General features: G+C 27.3%; 1 protein-coding gene across 1 annotated transcript in view; it reads left to right on the top strand.

The window, feature by feature from the left end:
- Positions 1 to 19,854, top strand: part of LOC129609550 (uncharacterized) — a 168,630-nt gene that overhangs the window by 135,238 nt on the left and 13,538 nt on the right. The window contains exons 6-9 of the mRNA XM_055521527.1: positions 925 to 1,146; positions 11,335 to 11,519; positions 15,926 to 16,032; positions 16,114 to 16,267. Of these exons, the coding sequence (XP_055377502.1) occupies positions 925 to 1,146; positions 11,335 to 11,519; positions 15,926 to 16,032; positions 16,114 to 16,267 (668 nt within the window). The remainder of the gene's footprint in view (positions 1 to 924; positions 1,147 to 11,334; positions 11,520 to 15,925; positions 16,033 to 16,113; positions 16,268 to 19,854) is intronic.

Here is a 19,854-nt window from a genome sequence, read left to right as displayed (position 1 = left end):
TAAAATTACTTAATTTAAGCTCAAAATGACTTGATTTTTTGTGTACCTAAAACAAAAGCACGTTTTACCATTCATATAAAACATAATCTTAAGGAAGTTACAGAATTTTTTGATCCTGAAATTTACTAAGAATTTTTTTTCGAAAAACATTACTCTGTGGTGAGAAACTGCAATTTACAAAATATTTTGAATTCGAATATGAATTTGTACATGTACGCATGTATATAATTTAGGTTCATGTAAAAACACTATATTAACTAGTCTTTATGCTCTATAGCATTGTACCTGAACGATGTTTTTACATTTTTTAGCGTATCTAGATGTTGCATCATTCAAGAATGCTTTATTGCAAATACATGTGCTGCACTGCAAATCTATTCGAGAAAACTTTTCCATTTCGGGCAAATTAAACGATTAATGTGAAAGTTTTGATTTCGAGTTCATACGAAGAATATACGATGTCTGCCGGTTAAATGCACTGACAATTTTTGAAATGCAATTTGAAGATTCAATAAAGTTGAGTTCTTATTTTACCCAAACATTTTTCATTCCTTTGTTAAAACCATACGTATTGTTTTTTAACATTTAAATAAAATTTGACCTTTAACAAATTAAAAATATTTTAAGTCCAATTTTGTATCTGTATTGAAACGTTACTCACTATATACAAAGCCTTTTAAAATGAATGAGATCTACTTTTGAAACCAAAATTCAGTAAAAAGAAATCAGAAAAAAAGACTACGTTTGAAATTTTTTTGTGAGTTTTGCATTTGCAATCATTTAATTTTTTAATTAGTTTTATTTAAATTAAAAATGAAATTAATTATTAAATTTTCTTAAATTTTTTTTTAATAAAAAAAGTAAAATTTTCTATTGTAGTCGTTTTAGAAGCTAATCTTATAATATATTTTATATTTAATGTAGGAGGATTTACTTATACATGGTGATTCAGTTTACGATATCATTGACAAACAGGATCATGGACCTATTCAAGCTGAATTAAATCGTAATGTTCCACAGCCACCTGGTCAACATCATAGCCAACATAATTCCATATCAAATCTTGAAGGTGAACGTAGAATGTTTTTATGCCGAATGAATGTTAGTCGAAATGCAAGACGTCAAATGAGATTTGGTGATCAAAAGGTAAATTTAACAATAAAACAAAGTATATACAGTACAGAACAATGAAAAATCTCAAAATATCACGGTGATCTCGAAATAGTTTTTAAGTCTAAAAATAATTTGAGGAATTGAAGTCCACATTACTACGACGTCTTAAAATGTAATACAAACATATTTTGTTTAAAAACCGCAGTCCTGCTATAAAAAATGTATTAAAGCAAATTTCATCTGAGTGTGAAAACTTTCTACAAACACTGAAGAATAGGTTTACTTACTTGATATAACACATGAAGCTGCCAATTAATATGTTTTATCTGTCTTGAATTCTAAACAAGAACATTGATGCAATTCAACATTAAAAGGACTTTTCTTGAAATCAGAACTTAAGAAATGAATTTGAATTAGAATTCTATCTTTGGTTAAGATTTAACTAATTTTTTAATCAGCATAAAGTTAGTTTGAGAAAGCATAATTTAATTAAAAAACTTATTCAATTGAAAATTTAATTTTTTGCTCTTAGAACATTACTGATTTAATATTCGTGTGTATCCAACAACAATTCTAAAAATGAACAACGTGAAAAAGAAATGAAATGAAATGAAATGAAAAATCGCTGATTTTTATCGCAAATTAAACGCTTCAGCAATCTTTTTTTTTTAAACTGTTATAATATAGTGAGGCGGTATCTATTAAGTACATCACAATATATGTATATGTAACTTACAACCTACATACGTAGAACAACACTGTATGTGTGAAAATCATAACAAAATGATTAAATTTTTAAGATAATGTCATCAGTAGGTAACTTTTTAACTACGTGTGTATGATCTGTAAGACAGGAAACATTACAATCTAAGCAATAAGGCTGTCAAATTGAATGCAATGATGTTTTTGTTTAGAATTTCAGTAACAGTAGCAATATCACCGATACTTGTAACGTATTTCGGAAAGAACAGCAAGAAAAGAAAAGTAAACAAAATTTATACGAATATAGGATACATGTTAAACCATATTTAGTATGCTGCAGACACAGCATCTATAATAACACTTTGAAATAAGTAAGTGTAGGTGGACAGATTTTTTTTTCCTTTAGTTATTTCTTTTTCATACAGTTTTTAAAGAGTTATGATTTTCTATTTGTGCTCAGTTTTTATTGTTTTTATTCGCATGTGTTTTTATAGGGACGATTTTTTTAATGCCATATATTTATTTGCTTAGAAGTTACTAAGTCAATTTTAGAGTAAGAAATAAGGTTGTAAGTTAATTATAGTCCAATGTAGGCATAATACTGCATTTATATTGTATACAAATGTACGTGCAACGATACCAAGCCAATTCTTTGTATATATACAGATGACAAACAAATAGATGAAGAACAAAAATAGTAGCACATTTTAATGGTTGTTTGTCAGGTTACAAATGATGGCTTATTCGATTGATATTATTTTTCGGCATAAGATAATCTCTCAATTATATTTTCATGCCTACCCAAATTTTAATATGATGTGTGACAAAAATGAATTGAATTAAAAAATGTTGTTTTTTTTTAAAGCAAAATAACTATAATTTATATAACACTCTTGGATATCTACATTAAAATACACTACGAAAATCAAGTGCTTCACACAACTCGTTCTTGCATTGTATATGAAAAATTTAGAAAATTTCACTTATTTAATCTATTTAAATTTGTTACTTATATAAAAAACAAAAATCAAAATGTTGAAAGAGATACTTTAAATAGATTTTTTTTAGATTCGACTTTGACTATAATTCAATTTTGCTAAAATATAGACTGAAATAATGCATGTTCGGCAATAGCTTTTAAATAAATTTAATGTTTCTGTATTTAAATGCAAAAACTGCTCATAAAATATTTATATATGTAAGTATAAAATTACTGGACTTTATTTCAATTGCATTTAAAATGAGAAATGATATTGTAATTTATGCATATTCACAATAAAGTGCTTCAGTCAATTTTTACTCAGTTTGGTAAAATATTTGTGACAGCTGCATATTTTCGCATTTAAACAAAAATATGGAGAAAAGATATGTAGTTAAGTATTATGCATGCTGCAGGAAAAAAAAAATACAGAAAAGCTTGATTTCCATTTGATCTTTATATTCAAATACATGCATTTATTTTAAACTTCCTTGCTGCAAGTGGCACCTAAAAGCTCTCAAAACAGCAATGTTGAATGTAATGACTTTATACTGTTGCTCATTAGCTTGTCAATTCATAATAGAATTAAGTGAGTATTTTCGGTCATTTCAAATATTTTGTTTGATTTTTAAAACATTTTTCCAAGTGTTACAACACATGATTTTTCGATTGATAGGAACTTACTGGCGTATTTTAAAATTGCAAATTGTAAAAACTTTAATAATTTCTAAAATTTTTCAAAAATTAAAAAAACTTTGTTATTAAAATTTTAAGTTGAAAAATTTAGTTTTTAAACTTAACTTTTAGAACCTTATAAAGTCAGCGTCTCTAGCATCCCAAACGATAAAACGATGATAAAATCACAAAATATTTAAAAATTTTAAACATAAACCAAAAAAAATTTCTATTGAACCAAGAAGTTTCTGTATTTTATTCTAATTTCATAATATTTATTATAAAATGGACGATAGTCTATGTATTCAACTATTTCTTATCACCCTAACATAAGTTCATTGTTCAACTGCTCTAGTTGTAATAATGTCTTTAATTAACCTTTTCTAACGATGTTCAATTTAGTGTATACTGAGAAAAATTTTATCTATAAAATAAAAAGAACAGACCAAATTATATCCGAAATCATCATGACAACTACACTTTATAGATAATTTTTACATTAAATACGTTTTATACCTACCCCTTTATTTTAATTCTGAATATAATTTCAAATAGTTTCAGAATTATACCTTTTCAAATAATAATTTCTGAGCCGTTTATGAAAATAAAATAAATTTCTGAATGAGCTAAAATAAATTTGTACATATATATTTTTTAGCCAAATTCAAAAATTTTTGGAGGAACTAAGAAATATTTATAGCAGATTACAAATAAATTGTTTCTTATTTGGTAATGTTTTTATTTATACCAATAAACTTGTGGCCATCAAAATATTTTAACCGACCGCATTGTGTATAAGGTAGGTTATGTGATTCGTAAAAAATTCCACGTCGATGTGGAACATTTTTTTATTTCCTTATTTTCTTAACTATAAAGCAAGGAACAGTTTTCTACATTTTAATAAAAATTTATGAGTTAAAAAATTAAAAATGTTTCATGAGCATTTAAACGTATATTATAGCAGCCTTTAACTAAATCATCTATTAAGGTTAATAAATCTTTAATTAAAGGATTAAGATTTTCGAAAAGCAAATTCTAATTTTAAAGTAAAATTAATACTACAAACTACATCATACTAAATCGATAATCAGTAAGTTAAACCGACAAAAATATTTGTCAATTCTGAGCTCTTTAGAGCGAATTAAATCATTTAAAACTGTCAACTACAAAATACCAAATCCGCAATGTGACATAAATAACTAAAATAGATTTTTATACTTACAAAAAGAACTTATTTTCATTTATTATAAATTGTTTTTTTATTATGCGCAATGCAACGATTGTTAATTTATATGCAATAAGTTAGTGACGAATATTAAGCAACTAAATTGGCTTTCACAAAAAGCATCCACAGAAAGACAAGCTAATAAAAATCAAAATTTAAATAACTTAGTGAGTGACCTCATTGCTTTGTATAAAGTCAAAAAACTACAGAAATTCAATATATGAAACAAAAATAAAATGCATGTTCTAACAAGTAGATTCAACCTCTTTTAGAATATTTCATGACTTACAAAGAAAGAAAAAAATATATAAAAGTGCATAAGTTCAGTTTGCTTTTAACGTAAAGTTTAAGAATATTAATTGAATTTTAAACTTAATTTGAATTTTGTTTAAAATAAACTTAATTGCATAAGCGTCTTATGACTTGAGGACGGTCTGCTCATCTTATACATATAGTGGTCTCAATTAAAAAATTTATGTACACTCAATTTGTAATACTTAATTTTAATTAAGTTTATAGAAAAATTAAATGCTTTAAAATCTTTCAACTCCTTATTCAACAGCGTTCAACATTTACGTCTCTATATCGCAATTTCAACATATTTACTTTTGACTTTATTATTTTTCCTCCTTATCAAAAATTTAAGGATAAATTCAGGCTTTTTCGTTGTTAAAAGAAAAATATATCTTTTTCTTTAAACTTGTTAAAAAACCTAGGAAACTAGGAATGTAATTTTTAAAGGAACTTTTTGTTGCCTTGTTTACACAAAGCGTTTTGGAAATATATAATTGTTTTTCTCAATACCAATATACCACTGTTATATAACATCTCGTGAAATATTTCATAAGATACCATTCACATTTAATTTTTAATGTCATTAAATGCGCGTGACTCTCAAATATGGTGAGAGATGGCAACTGAAGATTTAAAATAAACTTAATCTATAAATGTTATATAATGAATTCATCAATTTAGTCTTAAAATTAATCTGCACAAATAAGAATTAAAAATTTTAAATACAAAATGGCCAAAAAATTAAGTTCAATGAAAAAAAAAATTATTTCTAATAGCAGCTCAATGAGTTTTCTCATGTTTTGTTTTACTTTTTCCTCTAAATAAAATTAAAAACCAATCATGAAAAAATAACGCAATTGCATTAATTAAGCGCCATTTTTTAACTAAAAGAATTGATGGTTCCCACCTTTTATTTTATTTATTACAAAAGATTAAAATTTGAAAAAAAAATTCACTCAATTCTTTTTTATTTCATAATGATTAATGACCAAATTTTGAAGAAAGAAAGTACCATTTAATAGGCAGTTAATCAGAAACGCTACGTATTTAAAAAGAATAAAAGGAAAGTTTTTTCGCGATTGCTAATTATTTTTAGCATTTTTCTAAAAAATTAAAAAAAAAAATACTTATTCAAGTGCTTAAAAATTAAAAGTGCTCAATTCACCGTTCGTGGACATGTTGACAAAACTTCTTTACCTATGCAGATAGAAAGCGGAAATTTCATACGTACATAGGTCTTTATTACAACCTTATTTCCGTTGAAGAAAATGTTTACCTATCTCCCATTCTCTAGTAACTATTTATGGCCCGCCAAGATCTTAAAAATATCATTTTGAATTAACTATTTATTGCAGTGAATCTATAAGCATTTTTCAAATTTTGCAAACATAGAAAAGTAGCGGTTGGCTTTTTCTACAGTGGCATACCATATTTGAACTTTAGAAAAACAAAGTAGCCATTAAAATTTGCCGCTGTCTTAAATCCGTTTTTTCCAAAAATTTTTGATATCGTGTTTCTTACGGACCGTATAAGTTGTTACAGCCAAAAATTTGAACATCTTCAAAATACTGATAAATTGTTCATTTCATTAGAAGAAATTTTTTTTGTTTTTCACCAGCACTCCGTCATAAGCTATCGCTTCTCAAAATGTAAAATTTGAATTTTTTCATCTAATATTTCCAAATTTCTATAAATGAAGAGAGTTCACAGCAAACGCCATGTCATTCAAAAATATAATCATTTTTCTTAACTCATGCAATTAAACCGTAAATTCGAACATTTGTCATCCTAAATATATGTAATCTTTTTAATATTTCGTATATAAACGAAGGAAATTTTAAAAATGCAGTACATAGCTAGATTGCTTTTGAAAGCACTATTTTCACTTGTTGAACCGAAAAAGTGCTACATTACAAACTATAGGTTTTATCCAACTTTATTTATTGTTAAACTTGATTTGTTTTATGAATTTCCAAAATAAAGCCGATGAATGAAAACTGAAAATAGGTTTCGCAAAGTTGAACTTTCTTTTTTTAACAGAACTAGGAGTATAGATCTCTGCAATAAATGGCTTTATTAGCAGGATTAAATTGTAAAATTTTCTGAATCAGTCTTTTTTGTGATTCTTTAGAAGGTATCTGTTTTAAAGCACACAGTCGCAAAAAAGCAGTGAGCATTTATGGACAAAATATGTGATCAGTTATTGCGAAATTTTTTAGTTTAGTGCTTCATAACTATTCAGACAGAATATCGCAATACAGTTTTTAAGATAGTGCTATGCCTTAAAGGCAATTCCCATAAAATATTCAAAGATCGATATATCAAATGTTTATAAAATGTTAATTAAATTTTTGAATTTTCCGTGAAGTTCATTCCAAACTTTATTTCTCAGTAATATTAAAAAGTAATTTAAACTTACAAGTGCAAGAGAGATAGAAATATCAACTTACTTAATTTTGTTGATTTCAAGATTTTATTAAGATTTCTAAACAAAATTATTTTTATATTTCTTACGTTTTTTCCTTTTACGTTTTGTTTTAGTCTGTGACATCACAAACATTTTCGGACCAATTTTAAATTTCAGATTGTAATTTATAGTTGCGACTACATAAGTTATTACGTATAAGTGACTTATATTTTAAGCAGAAAACAAAATGGCATAAGCAACAATATAAAGAAAAGGTGATATATGCCTTGTTTTAATCATATTACCAAATAAAGCAATCGATCTCTTCACCCGGTCTAAAAACTTTTCTTAATTCAAGTTTTGCTTTCTTTTTCGTTAGTTATGAACTTCTTTTTCTGATGTTATTGTCCATTGCTTTGCTTATAATTTTATTGTATTTTTTCAGCTTTTAATAACAAATCTTTTATATAAAAACTAAATTTATACGAAAGCTCACAAAAAGTGAAAAAAAATAAAGAATTAAAAATAAACGTGAAAAATTGTGCGACGCGACGTCTGTACCTTCAAAGCCAAAAATTAAATGAGAACAGATAAAAACCAAAACAAAAATAATGAGCGGAGAACACGCGCGAACCATGAATTACCCACCACTACCACCATCAGAACAACAAATCTACTATAAACCTAAAATCACAAAAGCGAATAAAAACACCAAAATAAATACACGCTAAATGAAATGCGCCAGCAGTGAAATATGATAAACACAAACTAACAAAATAATAACGAATAAAAAATTTATTTTGAATTATAGGCGAAATGTTGAAGTCTGCTGATGCCTTGAACTGATTTTGTTGTGTTGTTGTTTCACATCTAGAGTGAAATGACAAACAAACAAATAAACAAACTGACAAATGAAAAACTTTACTATACCAGCTTGTCCATTAACCAATTAAAGTGTGCATAAGTCGATTGGCTACGGATAGAGTTTATGAGAGTCTAAAAGAAAAAAAAAAGCACAAAAATCTTAATCAAATATAATAAAAAGTTTCCTTTTAAAAGCACCTCGGTTTGCCGTAATTTATTGATTGTTGGTTGCTATTGTTGATCTGTTATTGTTGTATCTTTCAGTTGATATCTCATTTTTTAGTGGTCTTTTATCAAAAGAAACCTAAATATTATTAGTAAGTGGCTATTTTGAGGGTTTTCCTTTGTTATGACCTGAGCTTTTTAACAATAATTTTTAATATTTTGAAACTTTCCCTGAATTTTTTGTTAAGAAATAAAGAGCACCAAAATGTAAGAAATAAAAATTATTGGGTTGGGATTATGAAAGTGTAACAGTGTAACTAAAAAAATTTTTTTTATACCTACTATTTCAATATTCTTTTGTAATTCGCCATTTTAAATTTTATATTGTAAATTGTTGCTTTTATTTGAAGCACTGCAAAAGCCAGTTGAATGAATGAGAATAAGATAAGTGCATAGGTTTAACAAAAACCAATATTTTGACAAATCATGTCTATAATGTCTTTTGACGATCTTCATTTTCTAGAACAGCCGAAAAAATCCGTATCTAAAAATTTCTCTTGATCCTGACTTTAAATAATACGTTGATAATAGAGAAATTACGCATAGAATGTTAACACGTGTCCTATAATTTTTGTACGAATATACAATTTTTTTTGAAATAATAATTTATTATTAAAGTTGTATTAATAAAGTTGGGTCAAACCAATGGTTTGTATTGTAGCATTTTTCCCTTCAATAATTCGTGAAAATACTGCTTTTAAACACAGTCTAGTATATCTATCACACTATTAAAATTGTTTTCATTCATGTACGAAACTATTTCTAGGATTGGATCATATATTTAGGATGAACGATTTATACAGTCTTTGAATTAAAGCAAAAATTAATTTAAAGAGAGGTTAACATAATGCTCGATTTTAAGAATTAGTTGGGTGGTTAAGAAAAATAATTATAATTTTTAATGTCATGGAATTTACCGTTAGCTTTTTGCGTTTATAAAAATTTTAAAAAGCTTAAGGTTTCGGAAATATAAGGCATCAAAAATTCAAATTTTGCAAATTTCAAGAGGAATTACCTCTTGAAATTAATATTACCTGGGGTCTAGAAGAATTATTAATTTAACCGGGGTCTAGGGGAAAAACAACATCTAAAATTTGAAAACAGATTTTATATAGCGGTAAATTTTAACCGCCATTTTGTTTTTTTAAAGTTCAAGAGTAGTATGCCGTGATAAAAGAAGCAACCCACTGCTTTTCTGCGTTTGTAAAGTTTAAAAAATGCATATGGTTTTACTACAGTAAGTAGTTAAAAAATGTCATTTTTAGGGTTTTGGGAGGGGGGCAGATATGTAAAAATTATGTTCTACGGAAATTAGTTTCTAGTAAAGATCTATGTACATATAAAATTTCAGGTTTATATCTTCAAGGGTGTAGAAGTTTTGTAAACAGACACACGGACAGACAGACGGACAGAGTGAAACTAATAAGCACTTTTTTTCAAAATTTTTTAATATTTTAATTTGAACAAGTGAAAATACTGTTTTTAAAAATAATCTACTATTTAATTTATTATTGTTTTTCTACGTTCAATTATACTGCACCACCGTAGAAGTATGTCGCAATAAATAGTCAAAAAATGGAGTTTTTAGGACTTTGAGGGGCTAGAGCTTTTAGAAAGCAGATAAAATTTTCTTCTACAAGAATAAGTTTCTAGCAAAGATCCTATGAATTTGTATATGAATTCCAGATTTCCAATTTAGAAGGAGCAAATGTTTTATAAGTAGACTTACGGACAGAATCAAACCAATAAGCACTTTTTTCTCTTTTTTTAAAAAAAAAAAAAAATATTTTTGCATTTGATTGAAAATTTGATTTCGGTAATAAGTAAATACTTGTACTAATTTTTAAAAATGCTTTGATGCCAATTAAGGGTTCTAGAAATTTTTTCCCGACATTTGGCACATTTCAAAGTTTGACTATCGAACTATAACTATATTTTTTTGAACAAATAACTTTTACTTTTAATTAAACCACAAAAATATTGAATTACCGTATCGAACAATTTTAAAAAAATTCATTTTCTTCATAATAGAAATTAATTACAACAACGTTATGAAAAACTTATAATTTTATAAAAATTTCAAGATATTTTTATATCCGAACGAGCGTATGTTCAGAAAATATAAAAGTTGTGATATAGAAATTTCACAAAAACGAATATATTAGTAGAGTCTATGTTTTTGATAAAACTCGTTAAAATTGCTTAGCTCCTTCTGGTAGCTGTCATACAACTACAAAAGTTATTTGGCATTATCTCAGAAATTATTCGAATTAAAATATAGAAATGTCGTGAAAATAAGTGTATTATTAGTGCTGTTATGTGTAACAAAAATCGATGAATTTCTTGACTCCTTGTCGCTGCCGTACAACACCAAAAGTAATTTGGCCACATCTTAGAAAATATTGAAAATTATTAAAATTTTGTGCACAAAAAGTACGCGGTACTGAAATTTTGCATAAATTAATATGGTAATATGGCAACTTAAAGTCATAGTCTGTCCCATAATCAACTATTCATTATGAAGGGACATTCATAACTCGCACATAGGATAACAAATTCGTACGGGTATCACAGAGTTGACACGGTCAACTCTATTTTTTCTCGTTTAAATTGAAATTAAGAAATTTTATATTGTAAATTTTAACAAAGCACGTGTGAAAACCTCTAAAATTAAAAATTTTATTTGATTGAATCCTTAATATTATTTTGTTTCAATGTTTTACTACTATTAATTTTTATTACTATCTAACCTTAACCTCAAAAACTAAATTAAAACTTTTTCAAGAGATAAAAATAACGACTAAATAATTTTAACTTTTCAATTTTATTTTTTGTTTTAATTATTTTCAGGTTGTACTAGTTCAAGGACATTATTTATCTTATTTGCCATTATGTAGTCGAAACGAGCCAGTTTTTTTAGCAACATGTACCCCAATTGCAATGCCAGAAACAAGAGAATGTGTTGTGCAGGGTGCTACAAATGTTTTTACAACAATTCATTCAATGGATATGAAAATCGTACATGTCGATAAGAAGTAAGTGTAATTCTATCATATATGTGCATATGTACATCCATACTATGTGCATACCAACAATTTTTCATAAATTTATACATATATATAGACATACGTATTTTAGAATAAAATAAACTTTCAATAAAACATTCTTACCTTTGACCCAAATTAAAAAGTCTATAGATTTAAACCAAAATAACAAAAACTTCATCAAGTGAATTTAATCTAGATAAGAAAAGAGTAAAATTCAATTTAGACCTCTTATATTTTCTACACTTACAATTTGAAAACAAAATAGAATCAGTAGCTATTTTTGTCTATTTGCGCACGTAACCTGTAAAGTAATACTATATAGAAAATGTTAATAGGCCTCAAGCAATTTCACACTGTAACATTATTACAAAGCAAGAAGTAATTTTTTTTTTCTGATATAGAAATAGAAAAAAGTATGGAAATTTTTATAATTCACAGTTTAGTATCGTTAAAATTTCGATAAGTGCAGTATGAGTGATTTAGGATGAAATCTAAGTGGTTTTACATTTGTTAACTTATGGGGCTAAATTGTCAATTGAGTGTAAAAGTTTTTAAAGATATTAAAAAACCTTGGCTGACAAAAAAGTGAATGATAAAAGTCCTTTCTTTTGAAAGCTTCAAAATTTACAAATTTTAGTATCATATTTGAGTCAAAATTTGTATAGATTATTCCATAGGTGTGAGAATAAGGGAAAAATGAATTATAACTCTCCCACTTGAAGAATTTTCCTGAATTTTTTCTGGTAAAGCATTACTTCAAGTTCCTTAGAAGTCAAAAAGACTTTTTCCAAAGATTTCAATATGAAAATAACGTTGACAATAAAGTTTTGCAATTTTTTTGTACCACAACTTTTACATCTATAGGAAGAAACTTAATTTTCTTTTTTCACAATTTTTTACTCATTCTCAATCTCATTAAGTTTCCATTTATAATATTAAACTAATTTTTTTCCGTAAAATTCATGTAAGATTTCCGTAAACTTATGTTTGACTACATGTATACCTTCTTTTAAAAATAGGTGCGAATAAGAGATTTTTAAGGAGAAGTCTGAAATTTCCATACTATACTGTAATCTGTAATATTCATTTATGTACATACGTAACACATGTGTACATTGAATTGAATATCTTATTCAGAATTGAACATTCGCTACTGCACCGCGTGATACAATTCAAGCTAACCAATTCAAACGCAATAGGGTGTTAGACATAAAACATAGTTTTAAAATTCTTTAAAGCAAACAAAAAAAAATTTACACGCTATCATACAAAAATCCATTCGACCTGTACAAAATACAAATCTGTTGAAAACGTCTTATATTAGCCTTTTCGCGATGTTCGTATCTTTGTATTCAATAACTATTCTTAAAAGAATCAACAACTTTTTAATATGCTTACGGATTAGAACAATGGTCTTTATAAATATGTTTTTGTTTTTAATCTGTTGCAATATTTTTTTTACTCAAAAGCAAAAACTTGAAATTCCTAGCATCTTTTTACGAGTTTTCTATTTCTGTTGATTTTTTTCTATAGGTAAATGAAGAAAATAGGATCTTTTCTTTACAAGGAACAAGAATTGTTAACATTGAGAAACATGTGCCTATAGGGAATTTATCGAATACTATAAATAAATGTCAAAAGTTCAATCATGAAAATGAAAGTCGGACAATATTGTGGCGTATGGTAATTTACAAATTGATTTCCAATACACCTTATACACTACATGGCTTAACACTCAATGTAGCCACGTTAATTTTTATAGAATTGTTATTCTTTTGTTGTGGATTTTACCAATTTTTTTATTACGTGAATTAAAAATCATGTTCGTACAATGTAAAAATTTTTTTTTCTAAAATAAAATAAATAAAATTCTAAAATTTTTAATTTTTAGTTGGATATATTATTGTAAAATATCCTAAGCAACATTTTCAGTGTCCCATTTTTCTTCAGTAAAATTTTTAGTTTTTCAACATGTTAATTATGAATAATTTGCACAATATCTTGTGCGTCCCAAATGTTTATAAAGTGATAAATTTTACTTAACTTCAAATTGATGCCACTACATTTTCTGTCTTGCAGTAAAAAGACATTTTAACAATGCCTAAAAATTGGGATATGTTTAAAACTCAACCACTGCGAAATATTGAAATGTAGAACAAGCAAAAACGTTTCAGTCGGTATGAACCGATTGAATTATACCCTGCACCTTTCATTGTTGTATAGCAATTACTCAAACCTGTGAAACTATTCTATAGAAACTTCACGGATATGTCTGATCTATAACTGAACACACAACTACCAAGTTTCGTGAATCTGACTTTATTATTTTTCCAAATATTTAAAATTAGCTTTTGGAGTTGTACGGCAGGTACCCGAACCTGCCAAGCAATTCCACTAAAACTTCGCTAATATATCTGATCTATAATTGGACACACAACTGCCAAGTTTCATGAATCTAACTTTATTACTTTTCCAAATATTTAAAATAAGCTTTTGGACTTGTATGGGAGCCACTCGAACCTGTCAAGCAATTCCACCAAAACTTCAGAAATATCTTTGACCTATAATTGGACACACAACTGCCAAGTTTCATGAATCTGTCTTTATTACTTTTCCAAATATTTAAAATAAGCTTTTGGATTTGTATGGGAGCCACTCGAACCTGTCAAGCAATTCCACCAAAACTTCAGAAATATTTTTGACCTATAATTGGACACACAACTGCCAAGTTTCATGAATCTGTCTTTATTACTTTTCCAAATATTTAAAATAAGCTTTTGGACTTGTATGGGAGCCACTCGAACCTGTCAAACAATTCCACCAAAACTTCAGAAATATCTTTGACCTATAATTGGACACACAACTGCCAAGTTTCATTAATCTGACTTTATTATTCTTCCAAATATTTAAAATAAGCTTTTAGACTTGTATGGGAGCTACTCGAACCTGTCAAGCAATTCCATCAAAACTTCAGAAATATATTTGACCTATAATTGGACACACGACTGCCAAGTTTCATGAATCTGACTTTATTATTTTTCCGAATATTTAAAATTAGCTTCTGGAGTTGTATGGCAGGTACCCGAACCTGTCAAGCAATTCCATCAAAACTTCAGAAATATAGTTGACCTATAATTGGACACACGACTGCCAAGTTTCATGAATCTGACTTTATTATTTTGCCGAATATAAAAAATTTGCTTTTGGAGTTGTATGGCAGCCACCCGAACCGGTGCAGCTATCTCATTAAAATTTTTAGAGCATATGTAGAATATAATTGGACACATGTATACAAAATTTTATATTTGTACCTTTATTAGTTTTTGAAATAATTAAAATAAACTCTTTGAGTTGTATGGCAGCTACCCGAACCCGTTGTCCGAATTGGTCCAATAACAATAGGGTTCGTCCTTGGCACAAAAGAAGCAACTTGTGAAAGTTTGGTGTCGATTGCATTATTCGTTTTTGAGTTATCGTGCGATCGGACGGACGGACGGACGGACGGACGGACGGACATGTCTAAATCAACGCAGAATTTTACGCTGAGCAAGAATATATATATATGTCCATACCCCAGATGACTCCTTCAAGTAGTTACAAACTCCATACCAAAGTTAATATACCCTTCACGAAGTGCAGGGTATAAAAACTAAGAACGAAGGAAAATTAATATCAAATGCTTACACAATTTAAGAGCAACACCAGCTAGCTGTTGGTTGTTTTTTTATTCAAAATTTATTTTTAAAATTTAGAAACAAGAAAATTTATTTCAATGCAAATTGTGTTGCCTGGGATATTTACACGAAAAATAAAAAATAAAAATTCGAAAATAATAAATATTTAAACATATGTAAGTCAATACTATATATGTTTGTGTGTACATTCAGTGGCTCCTCTGTAATACTCGATTGATTTTGTTATTTAATTTTAGGCACTTTAATTAATAAATTTATTAGTTGTACAATGCTAATTCACATGTTGTACTTCCAAAATGCTAAAAATATTATTTATGGTAAAATAATATCAGGTGCACTTTTTAACTTTAAACATTAGTTGCTAAAAAATACGGAGTTAAGTTAAGCTTTTCACTTGTTTTATTTCAACAAAAAAAGGTAATTAATGATAGTTTTATCTTACTATGTCCCTTTTTCGGGGTTGCGCATTATGCGACTGTTGTAAGATTTTCTTTATATTTCAAACTTCTAGTTACAAGCAACTTACCCCCAAACATAAATCTTCAATAAATATGACAATTTTGATCAAAAATAAAATTTTGATTACCTGACATAACCTTGTAAAATCAAAGCCATCCAGATTCGAATTTGTACATTTCCATAAGACTTACAAGTTTTCATGGGACTCTTTTTGAAAAACAATTTTTCTTTTTTTTATAGTGGTGAATTTCATTTAGGCTACAATAAAACTGAAATTCAAGGACTCTCTTGGTATAACTTATTACATTGGGAGAATGTGAGAGAAGCACAGAATAAGCATAGATTAAGTGAGTGTAATTTTATTTAATAACGATAAAAACCATAATGTCTAATTTACTTTTTTTTTTAAATTTAATTTTTCTTACTAGTTACACAATCTGAACAAGACAGGTCTTGTATCCTTTTAGTACAAATGCAACATAGACAAGGTGATTTTATTTGGGTGCATGTTGTTTTACAAGTACGTGATGGTCAAGATTCAAATCAACAACCAGTCATTGTTTGTACCAATCAAGTATTAAAGTAAGTTAATTTTATTTTTAAAAATTATACATAAAACTTTATGCTTTACCATAAACCAAAATAAATCTAATTATTCAATCCGACTTATGAGCTTTGACTACTTTGCCGGTTTTTACTTTGAAAACTTCTAGTTAACAATAAAATCGTAGTTTACAATTAATTTTTTTAAATATGAACCTAATGAAAGCTTCATTGACTTGATGATCATGATATTACTTCTAGACACCAACACCGCCGGCAAATACTTTTGCTTCTTATAGTCGCTGCTTAAAGTTGACAAACGCAAATAAATGTTAATTTGCAAAAACCTGTTTACAATATTAAACCTTTTGCTTCCATTGAAAATAATTTGCTTTTAACTTATAATGAGCACATAAATTAAAAAAATTTTAAATTTAAATTGGGAATTGTATAAGTGGCAGCATAAACTAATTTCTTCTGTTTTGGAATCTTTAAACTTTTATTTTTATTTATTTTTGTTCTATTTTCTCCTTCTCTTCAAAATTTTTTTACCTATCTCAAGATTTGTAATTTAGAAAGAAAATGCTAGTGCAATTAATATTGAATACATATTGAAAACTGAGACATAAAAATGTTTTCCAACTATCAAACTAGAATGAGCGCTTTAAATTCACAACTTTTCCTTTAAATTTTGCAATTTATATTTTTCATTTTTATTTTTATGTAAAACAACTTGATGTCACTTTGTCAAAACATTTAACATACAAAAATGTAAAACAAAGATATTCAATTGACTCGTAACTCATACTTGCATATATTTGTACATATAAAACATACATGCATAAATGGCACACAACTATAGCGAATATAAATTTAAAAAAGAACCGATTCAACTTTAAGGAAAGAAGAACACTAGTCAAACAGATGTTTTAAGTCAAATATTATGATGATGGTAATGCTCTTGATCACTAATCTTTTACTATAGTTCCATGCCTGAGTTAGCTTTTTTTTATATTTCTGAACTATTGAAAAATAACCTGTGAGTTTCCATTCCTTTTCAATTTTTTGTTTTTGTGTTTCAAGTGTCGTTAACTTGCCAAAACAAATTTAAAAAATCATTCAAATCGACATTAACGACGCATTGGATTTGTATTTTACATCGGCTTAAAATACAAGATTATAAACGATACGATCAGAATTTATATTCACATATTATAGACCCATTAAATTGCTTTTGCAATCTTTTGTCTTACATATATATTTACACATTTACATACGTATATCGTATGCATATAATATATGGAAGTATTCTGTCGGGAATATTATTTTAATACCTACATTTCCCACCGTTTAAAGAGAGTGCGTCTCTTAAGTTGTCATTGTGCTATTCGTCATCATCTCACTTTATATGGCGATGAAAATTTGTTCTTTTTTTTGCTTTTTCGTATTAGTGTTTCAATATTCTTTTCGCTATATTTTATATGGCAATTTTCCCTTTGGCGTAAGATTTATAAGAGCGTTTTAAATGGTTAAAAAATTATTGTTTACAAATGCCGCCACAAGCGCAACAGGAACGCCATAATATGTGATTTTAAAAGAAATATTAAACAGCATAAAAGAAATAAAAAAAAATAATAAATTAGAGAAAATAGTAAATAGAAAAAACTTTGAAAAAAGAAAAATGTTTTATTTACGTAGTTAGAATTTTCATTTTTTCTATTCTTGCTATCGAATGTTTCAACTGTTTTTCGTATTTTTCAAACAAATTTGTTCTGTACGTACGTCCATCCATCTGGTGCATTTGGTTAAAAAACTTTAACAAATTTTAAGAACCTTTTAAGAAAGCAGAAATTTAATACACAGATTCATCTTTACGAGAAACCTATTGCTAAAAAAATTGTCAACCCTCTTTCCTCCCCTTTAACTAAAAATTTCATTTTAAAACAATTTATTTTATGGAAACTGTGCAAGTCTTTACCAAAATCCACAAACGTGTGAAAATAGCAACTGAGAATGTCAAGAAGCACAGTCAGACATTAAAATGGAAAAATTGTTGATGATATTAGCACTAGTAATCGTTGGAAAAAAAGAAAGTTTTCCAAAGTTTTTAGCACTTGAAATTTTGAAAAAGTGCTTGTTATCTTCATTCTGGTCCGTGGACATGTTCACAAAGGTATGCAATTTTTGAAATAGTTTCGTGTATGAATGAAAGTAGTTTTAATAGCGAAGTAGGTATACATAGATTCCTTTTTTAAAACCACTATTTTCCCTTGTTGAAGGAAAAAGTGCTACATTACAAACTATTGGTTTGACCCAACTTTATTTTAAACATTTGAAAAATTTGTAGAAAATAATAAATGGTTTATTCTGCTTTAAAACAGTAAATTTCAACTTTTGCCTTCTTATTTTTTCCAAAATTTCTATAGAAGAAAAAAATTCAACTTTCTCTTCAACAAAAAACATAATTATTTGTTTTTACTCTCCTAATTAACGTTCGCATTCGATCATTATGCTCTTAAACTTCTTTTAATTTTGGTTTTTTCCCGAGAAGTATGCAAAGACTTTTTTTCAAGATTCAATTTTGGTGTCATAATGAGAATAATTGAGTAACGATTGATTTTGGAAGAAGTATTTTATTTTGTTTGAAAGAAATGTGCTGATCAAAATTTAAAAACATACTTTTAAGTAAATATTTAATAAAAAATGAGTGTGTGAGTGTAAAAACTAATTTATAAATTTATAAAAGTATAATTTTGTTTAACTTAATAAATAACTCTGATTATTTCTTAAGTTAAACACAATTACAATCTGACATAACAAAATATAACAAAAATCGTTTAAAACTACAATATCTGACAGTAAAGGCTCGGCTTAACCTATCAAAAATAAATCAAATCTTATGTAATTGCACTATACGAGCACTGGTAGCCTAAATCCAGTAGTAAAATATGAACAGTCTCTGCGAATTGTTTTTTTCTTTTGAGTTTCGCAAAGGGCATTAGTAAAAGTTTAGTCGATATTAGATTAGATTAGCATATACTAGGAAGTAAATTTTGAAGACATCATTGTTTTGCAATAAATTTCCTTTTAGCTTTAAACTCTCTGCTCTTATTAAATTATCCGAACACATATCGGGAAAGAAAAAGGCTCACCTGGGTGTGCAAAACCCAAATATTATCAACAAATTTTACCTTAAAAAGTATACGCAAATCATTAAGAACAAAGAAACAACAAGAATTATGCAAAATGAATTAAAACTAAAATTCGTGTGTGTTTTCCATTTGTTTTTTCGCTACAATTATTATTATTCTTACATGTTACAGCGTAGATATGTAATTCTATACTAAATTGCACAGAATGAAATAAATGTATTATATACGATGTCTTTGAGTAATCTAACCAAAAACATCATGATGAAAGTCGTAAATTCGGATTGCTGCTGTTGCACTTTTACACTTTAATACGGATAAAAAGAGAAATGTTTTTCTTTTTTTTTTTGTGTACTCTCATTTATTTTCAAAATTACAAGACTAACGACAACACAAATCTATGATAAAGAAAGTTAAATTGGAAAACTGAACGTGAAATTTTGAAATAGAAGCAAATTATAGAGACAACAATGAAAC

The sequence above is a fragment of the Condylostylus longicornis genome, unplaced genomic scaffold, assembly GCF_029603195.1.
Source record: "Condylostylus longicornis isolate FDR11 unplaced genomic scaffold, ASM2960319v2 ptg000040l, whole genome shotgun sequence".
NCBI lineage: Eukaryota > Metazoa > Arthropoda > Insecta > Diptera > Dolichopodidae > Condylostylus > Condylostylus longicornis.
The sequence above is the reverse complement of the archived record's forward strand: the minus strand, read 5'-3'. Positions and strand labels throughout refer to the sequence as shown.